This window comes from Penicillium chrysogenum, assembly GCF_028827035.1.
Source record: "Penicillium chrysogenum strain IBT 35668 chromosome Unknown utg000002l_segment0_segment0, whole genome shotgun sequence".
In the NCBI taxonomy this organism is placed as follows: Eukaryota; Fungi; Ascomycota; class Eurotiomycetes; order Eurotiales; family Aspergillaceae; genus Penicillium; species Penicillium chrysogenum.
Window position 1 is genome coordinate 6,485,435 of NW_026622750.1, and position 19,330 is coordinate 6,504,764.

At 48.5% G+C, this 19,330-nt stretch overlaps 7 protein-coding genes across 7 annotated transcripts; 5 read left to right on the forward strand and 2 right to left on the reverse strand.

The window, feature by feature from the left end:
* Positions 1-201: 201 nt before the first annotated feature.
* fphA (putative sensor histidine kinase/response regulator) lies at positions 202-4,583 on the forward strand (the record flags this gene model as incomplete). Its single annotated transcript, XM_056711438.1, has 3 exons — positions 202-2,545; positions 2,614-4,220; positions 4,272-4,583. 3 exons carry the CDS (start codon positions 202-204, stop codon positions 4,581-4,583), a joined length of 4,263 nt encoding a protein of 1,420 aa, XP_056569859.1.
* A 1,685-nt stretch (positions 4,584-6,268) lies between these two features.
* On the forward strand, positions 6,269-6,870 carry N7489_005687 (uncharacterized protein; the record flags this gene model as incomplete). The annotated part of the gene is made up of 2 exons (XM_056711439.1): positions 6,269-6,355; positions 6,427-6,870. 2 exons carry the CDS (start codon positions 6,269-6,271, stop codon positions 6,868-6,870), a joined length of 531 nt encoding a protein of 176 aa, XP_056569860.1.
* Positions 6,871-7,690: 820 nt separating this feature from the next.
* N7489_005688 (uncharacterized protein) lies at positions 7,691-9,006 on the forward strand (the record flags this gene model as incomplete). The annotated part of the gene is made up of 3 exons (XM_056711440.1): positions 7,691-7,872; positions 8,227-8,461; positions 8,554-9,006. The coding sequence occupies 3 exons, from the start codon at positions 7,691-7,693 to the stop codon at positions 9,004-9,006; spliced, it is 870 nt and encodes a 289-aa protein (XP_056569861.1).
* A 4,827-nt stretch (positions 9,007-13,833) lies between these two features.
* On the forward strand, positions 13,834-14,016 carry N7489_005689 (uncharacterized protein; the record flags this gene model as incomplete). The annotated part of the gene is made up of 1 exon (XM_056711441.1): positions 13,834-14,016. The coding sequence occupies one exon, from the start codon at positions 13,834-13,836 to the stop codon at positions 14,014-14,016; it is 183 nt and encodes a 60-aa protein (XP_056569862.1).
* A 651-nt stretch (positions 14,017-14,667) lies between these two features.
* Positions 14,668-14,955, forward strand: N7489_005690 (uncharacterized protein; the record flags this gene model as incomplete). The annotated part of the gene is made up of 1 exon (XM_056711442.1): positions 14,668-14,955. One exon carries the CDS (start codon positions 14,668-14,670, stop codon positions 14,953-14,955), a length of 288 nt encoding a protein of 95 aa, XP_056569863.1.
* Positions 14,956-17,286: 2,331 nt separating this feature from the next.
* N7489_005691 (uncharacterized protein) lies at positions 17,287-17,929 on the reverse strand (the record flags this gene model as incomplete). The annotated part of the gene is made up of 2 exons (XM_056711443.1): positions 17,287-17,623; positions 17,787-17,929. The coding sequence occupies 2 exons, from the start codon at positions 17,927-17,929 to the stop codon at positions 17,287-17,289; spliced, it is 480 nt and encodes a 159-aa protein (XP_056569864.1).
* A 381-nt stretch (positions 17,930-18,310) lies between these two features.
* On the reverse strand, positions 18,311-18,616 carry N7489_005692 (uncharacterized protein; the record flags this gene model as incomplete). Its single annotated transcript, XM_056711444.1, has 1 exon — positions 18,311-18,616. One exon carries the CDS (start codon positions 18,614-18,616, stop codon positions 18,311-18,313), a length of 306 nt encoding a protein of 101 aa, XP_056569865.1.
* Between the last annotated feature and the right edge of the window lie 714 nt (positions 18,617-19,330).

A 19,330-nucleotide genomic window follows, 5' to 3' on the forward strand; every position in this document is an offset into this window, starting at 1 on the left:
AAAAAGTGGACGGTCGGCTAGGCGGTCAAAATTTACGATGGGAAAACCTGAAGTGGCGCACTGGGGGTAATTGACTGCTCTATGTTGTACTATGCACCGTACAACCTTTAGAACCCAACCAACTTCACGAGGGGTCATTTCGCTCTGCTATTCGGACTCGATTTCATTAGCCCGCTCATCCCGACGGCCTAAACAGTGGGGATGACGTCCCCACATCCCAAGGACATCGGCGTGGGGTCCCCGCGCGAAAGGTCGAAGAGTGATGCGTCTCTGAAGCGGATAGAGTCCTCAGAGAGTGGACAAAGACATCCAGAGACCAGAGATCGATCGCAGTCGACCACAGAGGCTCAACAGCCACCAAGCGCTGGTTTTGACCCCGCCGACCGTGTGTTTCCTATCCGGTCAGTTGTTGCGGTCGATACCCCCGCTCCCCAGTATTCGGGTTCAGTACATTCCAGGGACGTGATAGCGCCAACAAGAGAAGGGACGCGACAGTACCAATTCATTGAAAAACGGAAACGGACCCAATTGCACTCGCAGCTCTCTTCCAACCACTTTCATCACCCCGATCCCGAACGCCTCGATCCAGAACACCCCGATCCTGAACACGCCGAACCTACCATCCCCACCGATATTCCACGTCACGAGACACATATTGTAGACGATAAAATAGAACTTGCGACACATTCTTTGGCCTCAGATGTTGTTCAACACCCCGAAATTTACGCCAAACCTGCCCCATGTGATACCCAGTCCAGAAGCGGGTCCCCCGCGCCGCCATCCTCCCATACGCAGCGCACGAACGCTGACGACCATACCCATGTTACTACCCGCTTCAAACATGTCATAACGGACAGTGGCCATGTAGTCATTACAGGACGAGACGGAGAAGCATTTCAATACTGCGAGGACGAGCCCATTCGCATACCCGGGGCGATCCAGAGTTTTGGCTTAATAATTGCGCTCCGTGAAGAGTCGCCCAATCAGCTTATAGTTCGCATTGTGAGCGAGAACTCTGCTGAGTTTTTAGGTTATTCGCCCAAGCAACTGTTTGAGTTGAAGAACTTCTGTGACATTCTGAGTGAGGAACAGGCCGACACACTACTGGATCACGTTGGATTTGTACGTGATGATGCATACGACCTATCAGTCGATGGACCCGATGTTTTCAATATGACAATACGCAGAGCTGACGGGGAGCGTTGCAAATTCTGGTGCGCCACCCATGTCTCTCAGACGCAAAAGGATTTGATTATTTGCGAGTTTGAGCGCGAGGACGACGAAGTGAACCCGTTGAATGTTGAGGGCCTTAACACTCCGGCGGTTCCCGCAGACACCCTAGGGATTGTTCCAACACCAGATCAGCTCGCTGCGAGCACAATAAACCTCAGCCAGCCTCTCCGCATTCTTAGGAATGCCCGCCGTAGGAAGGGCCAGGCATCTTCGATGGAAGCTTTTAGTATCTTAACTCAGATACAAGAGCAGCTGGGAAGGACGGGTAATCTGGATCAGCTGCTTAATACAACCGCGGGATTGGTGAAGGAGCTGACTGGATTTCACCGAGTATTGATTTATCAGTTCGATAGCAGCTGGAACGGCATGGTTGTTGCCGAATTGGTTGATCCGAACACGACAATTGATCTTTACAAGGGTCTTCATTTCCCTGCATCGGATATCCCTGCGCAAGCCCGTGAACTATACAAAATCAACAAGGTCCGGCTCTTATATGATCGCGACCAAGTTACTTCTCGACTCGTTTGCCGGACGTTAGAGGATCTCGAATCCCCGTTGGACCTGACTCACGCCTACCTTCGTGCGATGTCCCCAATTCACGTGAAATATTTGGCACACATGAAAGTCCGGTCTTCAATGTCAATAAGCGTCAACGCATTCAACGATTTATGGGGTTTGATCTCCTGCCACAGCTACGGAAATGCCGGTATGCGCGTGTCATTCCCGATACGCAAAATGTGCCGGCTCCTCGGTGACACTGTATCTCGAAACATAGAGCGGCTTTCATATGCTTCTCGCCTTCAGGCCCGAAAACTAATCAACACTGCCCCAACCGAGGCCAACCCATCAGGCTACATTATCGCATCGTCCGCCGATCTGCTGCAACTATTTGATGCAGATTACGGTGTTTTGTCAATTCGAGATGAAACAAAAATTCTCGGCGATAGCAATAACTCACAGGAGATACTTGCATTGCTGGAGTTCCTTCGCGTACGGCATTTGGATTCGGTGCTTGCCTCGCACGACATTGTCAAGGATTTCCCTGATTTTCATTACGCTCCGGGATTGAAGGTGATCTCTGGTCTTCTATATGTCCCGCTCTCTACCGGTGGTAGTGACTTCATCGCATTCTTTCGCCGTGGACAACTCACAGAGATCAAGTGGGCTGGCAATCCGTACGAAATTGAAAAGCGAAAGCAAACTGCGGGATATCTAGAACCCCGCCAGAGTTTCACAGCATGGCGGGAGACAGTACTATCCCAGTGTAGGGAATGGACAGAGACGGATGTGGAGACGGCGGCGGTCTTGTGCTGTAAGTTCTCCCTTGGAGATTCGGAATAATTTGCCTCGATTGTTTGAAAGCTGACATACACTGGGCAGTGGTTTACGGCAAATTTATCAAAGTTTGGAGGCAGAAGGAGGCCGCCCTGCAGAACTCGCAACTCACTCGATTACTTCTGGCAAACTCTGCACATGAAGTTCGGACCCCCTTGAATGCCATCATTAACTATTTGGAGATTGCACTTGAGGGTGCCCTGGATGATGAGACCAGAGAGAGCTTGATCAAATCGCATTCGGCCTCCAAATCACTAATTTACGTGATCAACGATCTTCTTGACCTGACAAATGCCGAAAAAGACCAGGACCTCATGAAAGATGAAAGTTTCAACCTCGAAGCCACCTTTAAAGAAGCGGCTGATGTGTTGTCTGGCGATGCCAAGCGAAAGAACATCTCATACACTGTTTCTGTACACCCAGGTATCCCTGAGTCAGTTATCGGCGACCAGCGTCGTGTGCGGCAGGTTATTTCAAACCTGATCTCAAATGCGATTCAACACACCACATGCGGTGCGGTCACGGCAGAAATGTGGCGTTCTGGCACTCAAACCATTCCAGGCCATGTAGGGGTGGAGATGATGGTTGTTGATACGGGGGTGGGCATGTCGCACGACAAATTGGAGACGCTCTTTCACGAACTCGAACAAGTGTCGACTGATGATCCTTACTACCCCGAAGAAGAGGAAGACGCGCAGAACCCACTGCGAAAACGTGTGTTGGGTCTTGGTCTTGCTCTTGTAGCAAGGATCGTCCATAACATGCATGGTCAGCTCTGTGTCAGATCAGAAGAAGGGAATGGCAGCCGTTTCAAGATCACATTGCACTTCCGATTGTCAGACGGGACAAACATGGACGGAGATATAGATGAAATTTCTCCAGCGGGAAATGACGTTCCTGCGACGCCTACGCTTTCAGACAAGGAGTTTACGCTGGTTTCTGGAGCACATGAGTCTCGTGATGCCAGACGAAGAAGCTCTGAAAGCCTTCGCAGTGGTGCCAGTTCCCGCAGTGGAAAAAGTCACGCCGATCGACTCATCAGTGCCATGCAGGAACCCCCCCTCAAAAGAAGCATTAGCCAAGATTTGGATGTGCGGCGACCGAATCTTTCCTCGAGTCCTGCCAGTGCCAGCAGCAATCATGCACCCCTTGCACCACCGCCAGCCGTAAATCGATCATTGAGCACACCGGATCCGCATTCAAGTCTGTATTCTGTCAAGCATACCCCACCGCTCACGCTGCAGCCTCATATCACCCCACCTCCTCCAGGTCTTGAGAATATCACCGATTCGGGAGTGCGGATGGGCGCCGTGCGAATGTCACGACATTCTGCCAGTCTCCGATCACCAGAAATCGAGCCTACCAAGGAAGATAACTCGTACTTCCCGCAAGTTTCCTTAACTGCAGGAACATCACAAGCTCCCTCCTCTGGGCCAGCATCCTCTGCTCCACCAACTACCGTACCTTTAACAACGGACTTAGACCACCTCAATGTTCTTGTCGCCGAGGACGATCCGATTAATAGCAAGATCATACAAAAGCGGTTGACAAAACTTGGCCACACTGTTACGTTGACCGGCAATGGTGAAGCCTGCAGAGTTGCTTTTGCCTCAGGGACCAATTCTTTTGATGTGGTGTTGATGGATATTCAGGTATTGTAGAATCGCCCCTCCTTCCTCTTTACTCTGACTGACCTCCCCAAGATGCCGATCCTCGATGGAATGAGAGCCACCCAGGCGATTCGCGAGTTTGAATCCAAGACACCAAAGGAAGCACTCTCCGACAAAGCTATACGCAATGACCGAGTGCCTATATTTGCTGTCTCCGCATCATTAGTTGAAAAGGATCGCGACAGCTACGTACATGCTGGATTTGATGGCTGGGTGATGAAACCTATCAATTTTGCTCGTTTGAATGTTCTATTGAGTGGTCTCTGCGATCCGTCCGCCCGGCAAGCAGCGACATACACGCCTGATAGGGAGTGGGAAAACGGTGGATGGTTCGACACCAAGTAACGAATACTTGATCGTTGACAAACCAACACGGATGTCCTCGCCTACACGGGTGTCCTGTCTCCATTCCTACCTTTGCTGTCACCACGCGGCGATCTACCCTGTATTTTATACCTGTACAATCCCCCTTCTTGGTTACACTTGATCTCTACCCGTTTCCAAGTGAGAAATTTTGAATCCAAGAGCCTGGTGGAACCGGTTGCGCAACCTGTCGCAATCAAACTGCCAACATCGTGCTCTGAGACGACTCGAGTTACATTGACCGCCGCCGCGACTACCAGAATCCTCGTCGCTACTGTGTTCAACACGGCCGCTGTACCAAGCTGCAAAACACGCCTGGCACTGAAGTGCTCAGGACCAAAAGCAGTGCGCGTGTTCTTCAGAACCTCGTCACATTCCCGCCGAATTCGATTTTTGGTCGATCGCCCCCTTCTAAATCACCGTCTACGTCTAGTCGGTTGTGTTTGCCCCTATCGCATATAATGTGTTCTTGAATGCACGGATCACGTTGGACTCACGCATATCACTATACTACTATACTATTGTGGTATAGCGGCACTTCGAATGTCCATTTCCGCATTGTTATACTTGTTGGTGGCCATCTGTCCTGGGTCTAGATAATTGAGTTGTGTATGCCACCGTAGGGTCAAATGCGGAACAAGTGGGCTGCGCGGTTAAATAGAACCCGAGGGACGATAGCTTGAGTAGGCGCAAAGAGTAATTATTGGGCAGAGCCATGACCTTGCTGCACGCCACCAGCTTCAGCATGGTGGTGGCAGAGCTGATATGGCCCATATCACCGACTAGGCTGGGCTGTAGCCCCAGTTGGCGACGGTAGCAGATGAATTGATCCTGGGCGTTGTTGGCGGCGGAGTATACGCACTCTATCGCAGAGCACCACGTCCAAATCCGACGGGGAACGGCCGTAGGGGTCTACAAATACACCCGTAGTGTCACCTGGCAAGGTAAGCTCGTCTGACCCATTGATGTTGATGTCTAACCCAGCGAGGATGAGTCTGGTGCAGCTCCGGAGCTTCGTAACCTCAGTCCTGTTGGATCATACCATTCTCTATAGATGAGATGGCTTAGTGATACACTGACTGAGCCTTTCGCTTGCTAGTTTGCTAGCTTGTTTGCTTTCCAGGCCTTGTATAAAAGGTCTTCTCTTGATAGATTGAATGCAGAATATTTCTCTTCTTGATTTCCCCTAGTGCTTAGTTTCGCAGGCTTCAACAAATGCAATATATATTATAGGAAACTACGGAGATCAACGACGCTCCTGTTCATTTGATCAAGAGTCACAAAGGTTGAGGGGCTGCTAAGATTACGGATATCAGCCAAGTTCATCTCAATCTGCTCCGATCTGGAACATGACTATTCGAATAAACCAGGCAACCACTACTGTGTAGTGGGATCTCAAAATAATCTCAAGGCACTCTCACCCTCTTATTATAATTGGTTTCTTGATAAGCACACACCCACGCAGATGTTTCACTTTGCTATCAATTATGGCTTACTTCAATCTTGGAATGCTATCACTATACCAAATCCTGAAGGCATGAGAGTGTTGACTATTGCTCGCAGGGTATTGGTTAGGCCTCACCAGGCTTGCAGCTTTCTAAGGTTACTCTTTCCTTTCGTGGCAAGTGACCATTGTTCCTTCCCCGTGAAAAAGCGGTTTCTCTCGTATGAATTGCCATTTAAGGTCCTCAGTAATCCCATCTTCCTTCTTCAACCTTCTCAAGACTCGAACCCACAAAACAACATCTCCAAAGGTACGATCCCTTAGCTTATGAACGAAATTCGAAGCAAAGCGATGAGATAATATTGACTGATTATTTTACAGATTGAGATTTACCACCCTCTCGTCACACCCACAACAGATTTCCAAAGACGAACGAGTAAGTGGAATATACCCGTCCTCTCGATCTCCGATTCCCAACCCTGTTGTACACACAGTCTAACAGTATTGGACAGTGGCCCAAATCGGCCTGTGCCATCAATGGGTGATGGGCAACTTGAGCTGCTGACCCAGCTGCGAGTCCGCCAACCCAGCGCGATGAGGCGCGTTCGCGACATCTTCTTTGAGGCATCAATGACTGTCGCGATTGGTGCAGCTATGATAAAGCTACACTTTGCGGAGAATTTCAACTTGTCTGTGAACATCCCATACATGCTTCACAGACTGGAGCACAGGATGATAGGTCTTCTGGTGAAATTGTGGGGTGTGCAGGAACTGGAAGCTCTTGATTACTGGGTGACGGCGTGGGCTTGGGATAATATCAACTAAACAGCACTACTGCCTAGCCGCGCACATCATGAGATATTCACATTTTTTTGATTTTATCTTGAGACCTCTGCTTTTCGCAAAACGTGATGACTGCGTATGAGCCCTGTAGTGTATATTCACCTGCACTTCGCCAATGGTTCGGACTTCTATGCCAACATTCCGTCGATGCTCCGGAGACTGGAGCGACGCATGGTAGGCCTGCTCGAACAATTGGTGGCCTTGTGGTGACCGGAAATAGTTGATTACTGGAAAAAGCTGTGGATCTGGGCCAGCGTTAACTGAGACGCCCTTGCACCCAGGCACTTACACCTGCCATGGAACCTACTCTATGTCTTAGCATTTCTTCAGACCACCTCAGTTTCTGAATAATATCCATAACTGCTTCACAAAGGCGCACTTGGACGTGAAGGAGCGGCGTTCTATTTAAGATTTTTTCTACTGGGAATATCGCTTTATATAGTATACGAGGTCACATGAACACACATATATACACCCATTAACATTGGAATGATTGGTGTCGTTACGAAAAATCAAAACTGGGCCCCTAAGGCAAGCATATTAATTGACTGAGGGTAGGTGTTTGCTTGGGCAGAATACATATTGACTGCGTTGCTTAGGGACAAGCCCGATACTTCACAACCTATTAAATTGGACCTTGGAACCTTGGAAGGTTGTCGACAGTGGGGCGTACGGGAACTTCCGAGGTTCGGAACGTCTGATTAGCGAATTGCTCGGCCTTTCACCCACGTGATGAACTTAATTCCAACGTTCTCCATAACCCTCATCCTTAGTATCGACAACCAAGTCCAGAAATACCACAATGGGCGGATGGGAGATATATTGTGCGATATGCAGTGGCACATTCTCCAGCCAAGTGGATATGGACCCTGAGGGGACGGATGAGGACTGTTACCGCTACGACCTGCTGCAGGAGTGCAACCTGGAATGGCTAAACGAAGTCTGTGGGCTGGGCGTTAATCCCGATGCGAGGGGAAATGAGAAGTCTGTGACAGCCTTATAACTCTGTGAAGGATATGTGTTTATTGGCTTTCAGAGCTTTCCTCACAGGTGTTGGTTATTATTGGGATTATGTAAGGCTCTTGTGCCCGCGGGCCATAACCCTTACAACCTTGGAAATGGTAGGAGTTTAATATCTGTCTCACAGGGAGAAATTCACGTCGCTTCAGGAGATGGTCAGGAATTCTATTGCTTTCAAGCGCTTAAACCTGGGTGAACGAACTGACGGATCCTGCTGTAAGATCCCAACGTTCCCTTCGATAACCATGGAGATGATATCCCTATGACCGCGTATGATTCCCGCTCCTTCGTTACTCGGCTTCTTCCTAATGCTTCTAGCTATCATGACTTTTCTGAAATTGGGAACCCTCACGTCTTTCCTTTCCATCAGATATGCTACTATGATATCCTCAAAAGATGCATCCATCAAGAGAACCTAGAACAGATCAAACGGGACACACTATTTGATGTCCTGGAAGACTTGAATGGCGGTCGATACGTCAGATTGCAGATTAGCTATGGTGAACCAGAGCCTAGCGCTGAGCAGGTTTGGTGTACTACTAAAGGCCAAGAAGTATGTTGTCTCGTGAGACCTCGATTCATGAAGGAATAACAAGCGCTTATATGAAGAAGATTTTGGTGGTTAATCCAGTCAGAATTCCACAGCTGGACAGTGATCTTGATGTCATCATGAAATCGCTCGAAAAGAAGGGAAGTCCGCATCAGAATTCCCAAAGTGAAGATATCTTCAATATACTTCCAATTGAGCTGCGGCGCGAGGTTTTCAAGCATCTTTCTGTTGGCTCTATTCTTGCTGTGAAGGCCGCCTCATTGGCGATGCATACTACTACCTTACCTCGTGGTCTTTGGAACCACCGTTTAAGAAGTGAAATGCCATGGCTCTGGGAAATCCATGATATCGATGTCCTCCAGTCTCAGGAGTCAGAGTACAAGGCTTCCAATCTACTTCTGGACATCCAGACGAAGAGTCAATACACATCCGACAATGATGGTTACATTCTGGGACTTGCCAACCGGAGGCGAATTTGGGGCGTCTGCGAGCAGATCCGCAGCCGGTATATGGAAAAGCTGAAAGGTATTTCCGATACAGACAACTAGGATTCTACGATCGACGACCGGAATTACAGGTGTCAGCGCGGTATTCGTGCCCTCGAACCAGCCATCTGCTTCCAAGATCCTTCAGATATCAGAATGCAGTATGACAGGCCCCCTAGAGGGGCCTAAGAGCATGTTCATGTTGAGAACTTCGCTAGATTTGAAGAAATACTGGCTAAACAAACATGTGAGGAGTTCTCCAGGAAAACTGATTTTTCAGTCTTTGTTAGGATATAACTCTTGAGGTGTTCCAATAGTATTTGTCTACGATCAAAGGCGTATTGTCTATACATATATCTCATCCGTACATATATCTTGTAATTCATAGAAGTTGCCTATCCCCACTAGGAATATATGGGTTTCTTAGCAGCGTTCACTTTCTTTTTCCTCTTTGTTTTCGAACGCCACGGTTGCACTTCCTCAGCAACTATTTAATACCCCTCCAAATACTCTTCTTCACAAAAGGATTTGCACTTTTTATACAACCTCCACACACCAGCAACCCCTTGAGGTATGACCATCCAGCCCACTACCGGAATATTGCACAGAGTAAAAAGCTAACAAAGTGGTTCCTTTTCAGGTTGACATTTGCCACCACACCTCAGTCTTCCAGGGATTACGAGTATCTCTGCCAGTGCGACAAGCCAGCCCATCCCTTCCCCAATCCAGATGAAGGAAGTGGCCAACAACCTGACCATTCAATCCTTCGGTCAGGAGCGACCGGCACTCTGGGACGTCACGGAGACTCCACGTTCAGCAAATGGCATTACATGAAGAGGCTCACACGCTAGGGAACCTCGAGGCCCTATCGCCTATAGGCCAGTCCTGCAAACAGTTGAACTCCGCAGTGTCAGCTGTGAGAAGGCTGCAACGCCTCATAATGACTCGGGCAACGATTAGCACGTGGCAGACCCCGACGAACGCGTCCTGTGTCTCTCATTCGGGGCTAAGGCGCTTTTCGAGCTTGCATTACACGTCGCTCAGTCAACAACCGAACCCTATATCATCTTTTCCTGTACTAACTACGTAGTGGATTAGTGAACCTAGGCAACAATGCATTCCTTTGCCTTTTCTACTACTACCCAGCCCAACGCCTAATGATTCTAGAGGAATCAAATAACAGTTTTTGATCCTTTCATTCAGGCCTCACCGACATTGCTAAATCTCAGATCGCTCTTGCTTTTCGTTGATATCATTCCTCACCCGGCTCTAAAACCAATATCCTTTTGCCATCATGTATGCCTTACCTTCTATATATTTATATCAGTATATCGAATGTCCAAATTATATAAGTTATAAGAAGGTCCCAAGGTTGACTTCTGACTGTGGGTAATGCTGAATGAGATATTTGCCAGCCATGGTCCTTCTAGGGATGATAGTCGCACCTTTCTCGTAGGGATTGCTATTTGATGCTCTTCCAGTACGGTCCTTAGGATTCCTTCTTCATCATTCGCACTTCCCATTTTACTTCCCCTGCAACCTCGAAACCACAAACACGTAAGGTGGATTTCCTAACTATTGGTGAATTTCCAGTCCTCATGATATTTCCTACAAACAAAAGGCTAACAAGTACCGCTTTCTTTACACAGCAAGGCATCTATTGGACACCAAGTTACAAAAGATCAGCAATAGACCACATCTATCTGCTACTAGTGAGATACACCACCCATCGCAGTCATATCCTAAACACAAAACTAACAAGGCGAAAGTGGGCGATTACCAGCCCATTCCGACCCTTGACAATGCGGAGCTCAAAATCCTGACCCGGCTTCGCCTTCGCGCGAGGAGACGGGCCCGTGTTTATCGGGCGGTGCATCGGGAGGCATCCGATATACGTGCCTTTCTTGACGCCCACACCCACACAAACCCTATACTATGCCGGCACGGTTCAGGCGTGGCAATTATCTATTTGGCACATGAGAGGATTCTTGTGCTCATTCAGCAAATCAATCGGCTTCGTTCTCAGGAATGCCGCGATCGTGCATTGGAACGGAGAATTTGGAGTCAGATGCGCTAGTCTACGCGTTTTGCTCGCCAGGGTACTAGGTCACTGGCTGGCGGTAATTACTGGTAAGGGAATACTGGTGAAGCTACACTAGTAGGTTCAGGGAAGCAGAAAGGAGAGAGTTGTATTGGGGAGGGAGGAAGCGAGCTCCCACTACAGCTATCTACTACCAGAGGGTGAGGGCCTAGACCCACATGTGGGGTCTCTACCACAACAAATACTAGTAACTGCCAGTAGAGTATAGGGGTGGCCGAGAGAACTCGATCTCACTACCCACCCCGAACCCACAAAAATAACGTCTCCATAAGGTACGATCACTTAGCCCACTAACAAGATTCTGAAGGAAAACAGGGAGATAAGAAACACTAACCGTCTCCACTTGAGCTAACAATGACTGATTATTTTACAGATTGAGGTTTACCACCCTCCTATCACACCCACAACAGATTTCCGAAGAGGCACGAGTAAGTGAAATATACCCTCCCCTCGATTCGCAATTCCTAAACCTAGTGTGCACACAGTCTAACGCATCGGAAAGCTGGCTTACAGTGGGCGAGTGCCATCGATTAGTAGCAGCTCCGAGTTCGGGAAATTCAGCGTAATAGAGCTCGTCGCGAGAGCTTATGGGAGGAACAACAATCCTCGCGATTTGTGTAACGATCAACATTCGCGCTAACCCAACAACTAGCCCGCGACAAGATTGGGGCCTATGCTAAGTACAATCACAACAGCACAGCGATTGCGAGACTTGATATACCAATAGTTTAGTTCCAACAGCGGAATTCCAAGATCCAAAGAAGAATCATTTGTCCTACTCTTTCAACTGCTACAGCTCAGTGCGCTCCCCCAGGCAAATTGCTGACATAACGTTTTATCTAATCGTCTGTAATACCCGACACGTCTAGTTACCTAGGTAGCACCCTTCGGGAAATGAAGCGGTGATTGTAGGTTATATTGTACTGCTCACAGCCCTATATTCGATACCACGAAGTAACTACCCCCATTAGTAGCCCGAAGGATTCAAGCTTATTGCCGGGACGCACTATAGCCGTATCCCAGATAATCAGGTACTTTAAATTCCTAGTTTGCGATAACTATAATACCTACTAGTCTGGGTGCGAAGGGGTATAGCGGCCAGGGTAAATGCCTTGTTTCCCAGGCATTGATGCCTGATTTTAGCCTGATTTTAGCTTATTTTGCCTGATTCTAAACTGGCAGAAATTAAGATACCTGAATTACAATGACAGAGTCTTAATAAGCAAGGTAGTGCGGGACATCCATTGATGGATGCTCGGACACCTTTAAAAATATATAAGCAGTAAAAATGAAGCTATTCCCGCCAATACAAATCCCCAGATTCATCCAATTCCAGGCGCTGAGGCCGGGTCTCTATGCAAATCTCTATGTCAGGCAAAATGATGTCTATTTTTGAAGCTATTCCCGCCTATACAAATCCTCATTTTTGAAGCTATCCCTATACCCTTCTCCTCCTGCGCTGGCTCCGGCGTGTTGGTTCTGCACTCTTAGATCGGGATCGAGCTCGCCTCCGCCGTCTTGTATTTGTTAGCCGCACCGGGGATCTCTGCACTGGGGATCCCTGCGCTGGAGATCTCAGTACGGAATAGCTTCAAAAACGGGAGAATCGGACGGTCGGCTAACGCCTAGAATTTGATAAAAACGAGGATTTGTATGGCGGGAATAGCTTTAATGTTAAAATATGGAGATTTGTGCGCCTCAATTTACAATACATTGTATAGAGCGGTGTGCAAAGCGGTCTAAAATCAGGCCAAAATCAGGCACCAAAGCCTGAAAAACGAGGCATTTGACCCTGGCCGCTATACCCCTTCGCAAGTCTGGGGCTAGTGTGACCGTTTTACCTGGGCTGGATTAGAAGATTCGGACCCCCCTACAATATGTGGTTGGCCTTGGACTAAGCACACAGTTCTGGAAGACATCTATATTCGGAATATTCCTAAGACAATCGCACGTCTGGCAAGAACATATTCGGGGCAGTGTGAGATCGTGATAAATGGCATCAAGGCCGTCGGTTTCTTACAGAATATTATTTTGCATTCTGAAAGCCTTCCATTGCTTATCAGAGGCTGGGAAATTAATAAAATATTCTCTTTTAGTCAGGGACGTTTACTTTCTACTAGTCACCAAGGCATTGTCAATTTTTGACTAATTGAAAACACTTTCATTATTTTTGAACCTTTATTATAGGATCCTATAGGCATCATTTTCATCTCACTTTCCTCTTTCCTTTCGTTGACACCATTATTGAGCTACTCCCCTATTCGATAACGTTTTGACTTCAATTGTCAATGTATGAAAACAGGCTAGTTATAGGCTTCAACGCCGTTGCCTCTTCCTCTTGAAGGTGGCAGCCTCACCGTCATAAAGAGTCGCTTTCTCTGGTAGCAATTACTATTTAAACCCCTCTCTGTTAATCTCTCTTCTTTTACTTCTTCTTGTTGCACTTACATCCTTAAAGGAGGTAAGTTTTCTCGACCCTATAACTAATACTTATTGGAAACGATAAGCTGGTGTATATATGCTAAGTTCTTTACAGGGCGGTATTTCCCAGAGAAAATATCAATATCACGCATTTGAAGTACCTACTAGATTCCAAGAGTGAGATACACCCCTGAATACACCTTTTACAACCGTGGTTTAAACTTGAAGCTAACAAAGATATAGTGGCCGACCAACGCCTAATCCCTACTCCTAGTGACGAGCAATATGAGGTGCTCGCACGTCTAAGGGTGCGTGCGACTCGAAGAAGGCATCGCCGGTATGTCGCACTGCGTGCCGCGACACGGGCAATGGAGCTACTCACTGGGCTGTTGTATAGGTCCACCGAGGATGTTAGGGTGGATGCAGGAACCCTCCTGATGAGGGACTTGCGCAACATTGTCGCCACGCTTATACACCGTCTGAATGAATTGCAGCAAGAAGAGGACAGCGACCGATCGAGGGAATGGGAGATCTGGCGGGGCACCAACTAATTGGTGTCCTTACCTGTGACAAATCTGGAAGAGGGTGTATGCGATGTCTGTATAAGTGCCGCCTCCATGCAGCCCGGTCAAATCATCTATCCCCGGAGGCGACCTCTACGCCAACTTGCAGCGGTACTAGACGATATCCACCAAATCAGAGACCTTCAACGATTGGTGGACTTGAGGACATCGACTACCTAGTCGACAGTCGTACGTTCCTCATCCACGAGAGGAATTGCTAGGTCCCACCCGTCACCTACTAAAAACCAAGGTATAATTCATTCGATCAGGAGAAGCCTCGATGGTAAAGAGACGACCTAACGAATTCTGGTTATTTCCTAGGTGGACCTTCGCACAAACGTTCTTCCAAAGCCTGTCACACTTACTGGGCTTTTTCAATAGTGGGATACCCACCCTGCCCTCGATGCCCCCTATCTCAACACAAAGCTGACGAGTCGAAAGTGGCCGACGACCCAAATATCCCAGTATTCAGCAATGAGGATCTGAAGGAGCTGACCCAGCTGAGGGACTGGGCAGCCATACGGCCCGCCACCGAGAGGAGATATTGCGTGAAGCCTTCCAGATCATGTGGTGCGTTTGCGGCATTGTGACACCTTTGCAAACACCTATCAGGCCACTACACCCAGCGCGCTGTGGGTAATGGAGGTCCGAATGCGGTTCCTGGCTACCAGACGGCTGTTCTACAGATTGAGGAGGACCATGACAGTGATACGGAGAGGTCTATTCTGGAACACGGCTGGCCCGAGTAAAAGGATCCCCCACCTCGAACTGTCGAACAACCAGGACATTGACATGGACTGGGATGAAGATCCCGTAATCACACCCAACAAAGATGGCCTGGCGGCTCCAAGCCAGGCATCTGCTGAACACGCACCGCCCCCTCCATCGTCTACTGTCGAACTGATGGAGGGGAATAGTGCCATTTAGCACAAGAAGAACACGGAAGGACGTTCAGGCTAAACTCTAAAGACACACATTGCATAGGGCAGCTTAGGGAGCTCAATATGTCAATGAGTCTCTTCATTAATACATCTACGTCTTTAATTTAGTAGAATTCTAAGAGTGGCTCTCGTCATTATCCCGATTCGTCGACAAGGAGCAAGATCCACGGCACAATGAGGAGCTAATCGATGTTGCATATTTTATAGGGTAGCGTGTACAAACTGTTCACCTTCATAATTGACACTCATACAACTGCTTCCAGCTGGAACGGACTATGCACCCAGACCTCCGAGCTACTCGGCGAGACAAATGGGTACAGAAACATCGTGAACGACGTTCACCACCGAGGAACACCCCATCAAGCGCCACTTCGACACTGTCCTACCCCGTTAAGGGGGATTCTACGTCAATTATCAATATCCATACCCAGATGATGACTTCAGTCAACGCTGCGACAAGAAAAGCCAGTTTCTCCTCAATCCCTCGATGCTGACTCGACTCTCATAGGACCCTTCCACCAGACCGATCCTAACGACCACCCCACTGAAGCTCGTTCAACCCCTTGCCTGAGTCCTCACTATGGAGGAAAATCCTCTTCCAACCCACTTGTGGTTAGCCCTCTGCCATAATTCCTCTAACCCATAAAGATGGTTCAGGAAACGCAACCCGGCGCGCCTCAGCCACTTACTGTCAACCATTTTTGAGCCCAGCTATCCACGACCCAACGTCTTGAAAGAGTCGCCGATAAGCAACATGACCGCCAGCGTCGAGGAAGAGGAGTAGACAAGAAAGACCCCTATCTTCACGCCAAGATAATATGATCAGCACTTGCTTAGAACTACCCAAGTCTACAAAATCCTAACCGAAGGGAACTCCGAAACAGCCAAAGACGTCAGCCGTCCGACACCTCTCAAGACCTCCTCCTCCAACATAATCAACGCTTATGTGAATGCGACAACACTCCACAAAACAATCCAGCTTCTAGCAAGGAGCAACCCGTACCCCACGTGGATCCTAGGTCGCTGCCTCGGTGCGAAGCACTTAGGCTCAAGGTAAGAATATTACCGACGACAACCAAGTTATGGCTAAACTTGGAAAGTACAATTTTCGGGGCACTACTTTGCCGGGTATGTATACCTCAGAGCTGCCAGACACCGATCACAGTGTTCACTCACGCTGGAAAACTGATGATGACCTGCTGACGACGGTTACGATTAGATGGACATCATAGCCCTCCTACTCCAGGGCGCTCGCCGAGTCACATCTGAATACCCGAATCTATATCAGGCGTCGGATGTTACTCTCCAAGTACTTGCGTACACACTGGTCAACGGCTGAACCAGGACATGGGTGATCTTGTGTTAGAGCAGGATCGGCATGACAAGCGACAGAGACAGACTTGTCCACCACAGTTTGTGCTTCATTGGGAATAACACGGAACTTTCGAAGAAGATACGCTATGAATAACGTGAATAACCTCAACGTCAAGTTTCCAAATGATAGCCTACGTACGGTAGCCCGGAGGGCCTTGGATAAAAACATGCCCTTCCTTCATATACCTTGGTCCTTGAATAGTAGAATTCCATGAGTGGCGCTCTACGTCAATGTACAGCAGACCCGATTCTTTTACCACCAGAAGCCACTTAGTTATACCTTCGCAGTGCGGGATTGTGCTTTTGTACGCTCTCTTCTGAACATTTATAATCAGGCTGGTTACCGGGAGTGGATTCTCAACCCCATTTGGCTCTTACTGTTCATTCAGGTTATTCATTGTAAAATCATGTGTGATGTTTAATGGATAACAGCGGCGAGAATGCTGTTTTCACATTGTTATCTACTGCGCCAGTATTGTGCTTAATCAGAAATTGATTTTGTTCGATTTGATCTTATAGATCAGTGGAAAGACCTGGTCGAATCACGGGATGTAAATCCCTTCAGGGCTGGATGGTCATTCGTCCCCAAGGAAACATAAAAGCCGAAACGCACGCTACCTAGGTATGTACGCGAAGTCGTCTGGCCCACAGTATGAGGCCCGCCCCACAATAAGCCCCAATCCCTCTATTCAGCCATTCCTCTAGTGTAACTGTTTGTGCGCAGGGAAAGGTGGTAAAGAGGGTGGTCACGCGGTGTATGATTTCCAAGTGATGGCGGGACGAGAACAGGAAGCAGAGTGGAAAGACTGTATGACTATCTGACAGAAGACTGGGGGAGGAAGAGAGAGAGAAGAAGACTGAGAGAAGCAGGAAGTAGACAAACAAGCAGGCAGGACTAGCCTGACGAACCAGGCAGCCACCCATGTAAGACCAGGCTCCAGGCTTACACCACGCCGCTCCAGATATCGGCTTCTATCTCCCGGGCAGCCTCCTCCTCCGCCCGTAGGACCCTCATATTGTGAATAAGGACCTCCCACCACTGGCGGAGCCCCCGTACAATCTGGGCATTAGGAGGCTGCCCGTTGATCTCGTGTTGGATTCGGATCTCGCGGGCCTGTCTTCTAATTATCCGCGCGTCGCGGATAATGGCACTGCGCGCGCTGTTGCGCCAGGTCCGACCTAGGCGTAGCTGGGCCAGTAGCTCAAGGGCTTCGTTACTAGGGGCCGGAATAGGTCGAGGAGTATCCGCCACTTTTTCGTTGTTAGCTTCTATAATACGGCTAGTAATGAATAGGTCATCAAGGGAACGTATATATCTCGCTTTTCAGGATTTCACGGGAAGAGATATTGAGAGGTATGGTAAAGTTGAGGTTCTCGACCTGCGAAATGACCTCTATTAGCTTATTGGCTTGACACGAATATTGATTTGAGCCCGAGGGATACCTTTTGTGGAAGCGATGTGCGTGGGGAGTAGCGTATGGGGTGAGGGGTGAGGGTGAGTGTGAGGGTGAGGGTGAGGGTGAGGGTGAGTGAGAGTGAGAGTAAGTTGAGGAAGGAAAGAGAGAGAAGGGATCCTCAAATCCCATTTGGCTGTTACATGCTATCGACGTTATTCATTATCAAGTCATCGATAATGTTCAATGGATAAAAGTGGTGAGAGCACTGTTTTCATAATGTCGTCCCACTTCGCAAGTATCTTTTGGTTAATCGGAAATTGATCTTGTTAGTCTTGTTAGACTTGACCGTATAGATCAGTGTAAAGGGCTGATTGGATGGTGGGATGTGGAATCCTTTCGGCTGGATATTGACTGGTTGCCAAGCGAAGATACGAGGCAAAATGTAAGTTATGTACATAAATGAGGCTTGCCCACAGGCTTGGTCCCGCCCATTGGTCTCGATCAATCCTCCTATTCGGCCATTCCTGCCGTGCAACTGTTTGTGCGCAGGGTGGTTTGCTTTCCGATAGGCTATTGCACATTGTGCCAGATATCGGCTTCCAACTCACGGGCAGCCTCCCCTTCGGCCCGCAGGATCCTCATATTGTGAATGAGAATGTCCAGCCACTGGCGGAGTCCCGATACGATCCGGGCACTAGGAGGCTGCCCGTTGATTTCGAATTGGAGCCTGATATCCCGGGCCCGTCTTCTGACGATCCGGGCCTCACGGATAATCGCTATGCGTGCGTTGTTACGCCAGGTCCGACCTATGCGCAGCTGGGTCAGCAGCTCGAGGCCCTCGTTCTCGTGTGCCGGAGTATCTGCCACTTTTTCCATTGTCAGCCTCCGTAATACGGTTGGGAAGTGGAGAGACCGTCAAGGGGAGGCATATATCTCACTTTTCAGATATTCACAGGAAGAGGCGGTAAAAGGTATAGTACGGTTGGAGCTCCTGACCTGCGAAATATCTTTTAGCTTAATGCGTGATCAGAAGTGTTGATTAGATCCCAAGGGATACCTTTTGTGGGTGTGAGATGGGCGGAAGGTCGTGGAGCTGCTGGGTGAGAGTGGGAGTGGGAGTGAGAGTGAGTGGAGAAAGGAAAGAGAGAGAAGTATCGTGGAGGACATTAAACAATTGTTGCTGCCAAAGGCTTCAGCAGCCCTGATCTTTGTGCAAGGTGAAAGTGCTGCCTCCCTCATGAACGCGCCCTTCCACACGTATCGCCGGCGGTCATGCAAAGCATATATGGTATCTCGGATGCTCTTAGACATAAACAATGGTCCTCTTTCATATACCATGGAACTTGAATAGTAGAACCGCAGGAGTCGTGCTCTATGTCAGGGTAGAGCAGACCCGATTTACTTTGGCCCTTTGACCATTAGCACCCACTTACAGGATGATTGTATTTTGCACTTTTCTTTCTGAATCCCTGTGTCAGGCTGGTTACTGCAAAAACATTTTCAAATCCCTCTTAGCTCTTACTTTTCTTCGAGGCTATTCTATTACGATTGCCTAATAATTTCATTTGATTTTGCGATACTACTTCTGTC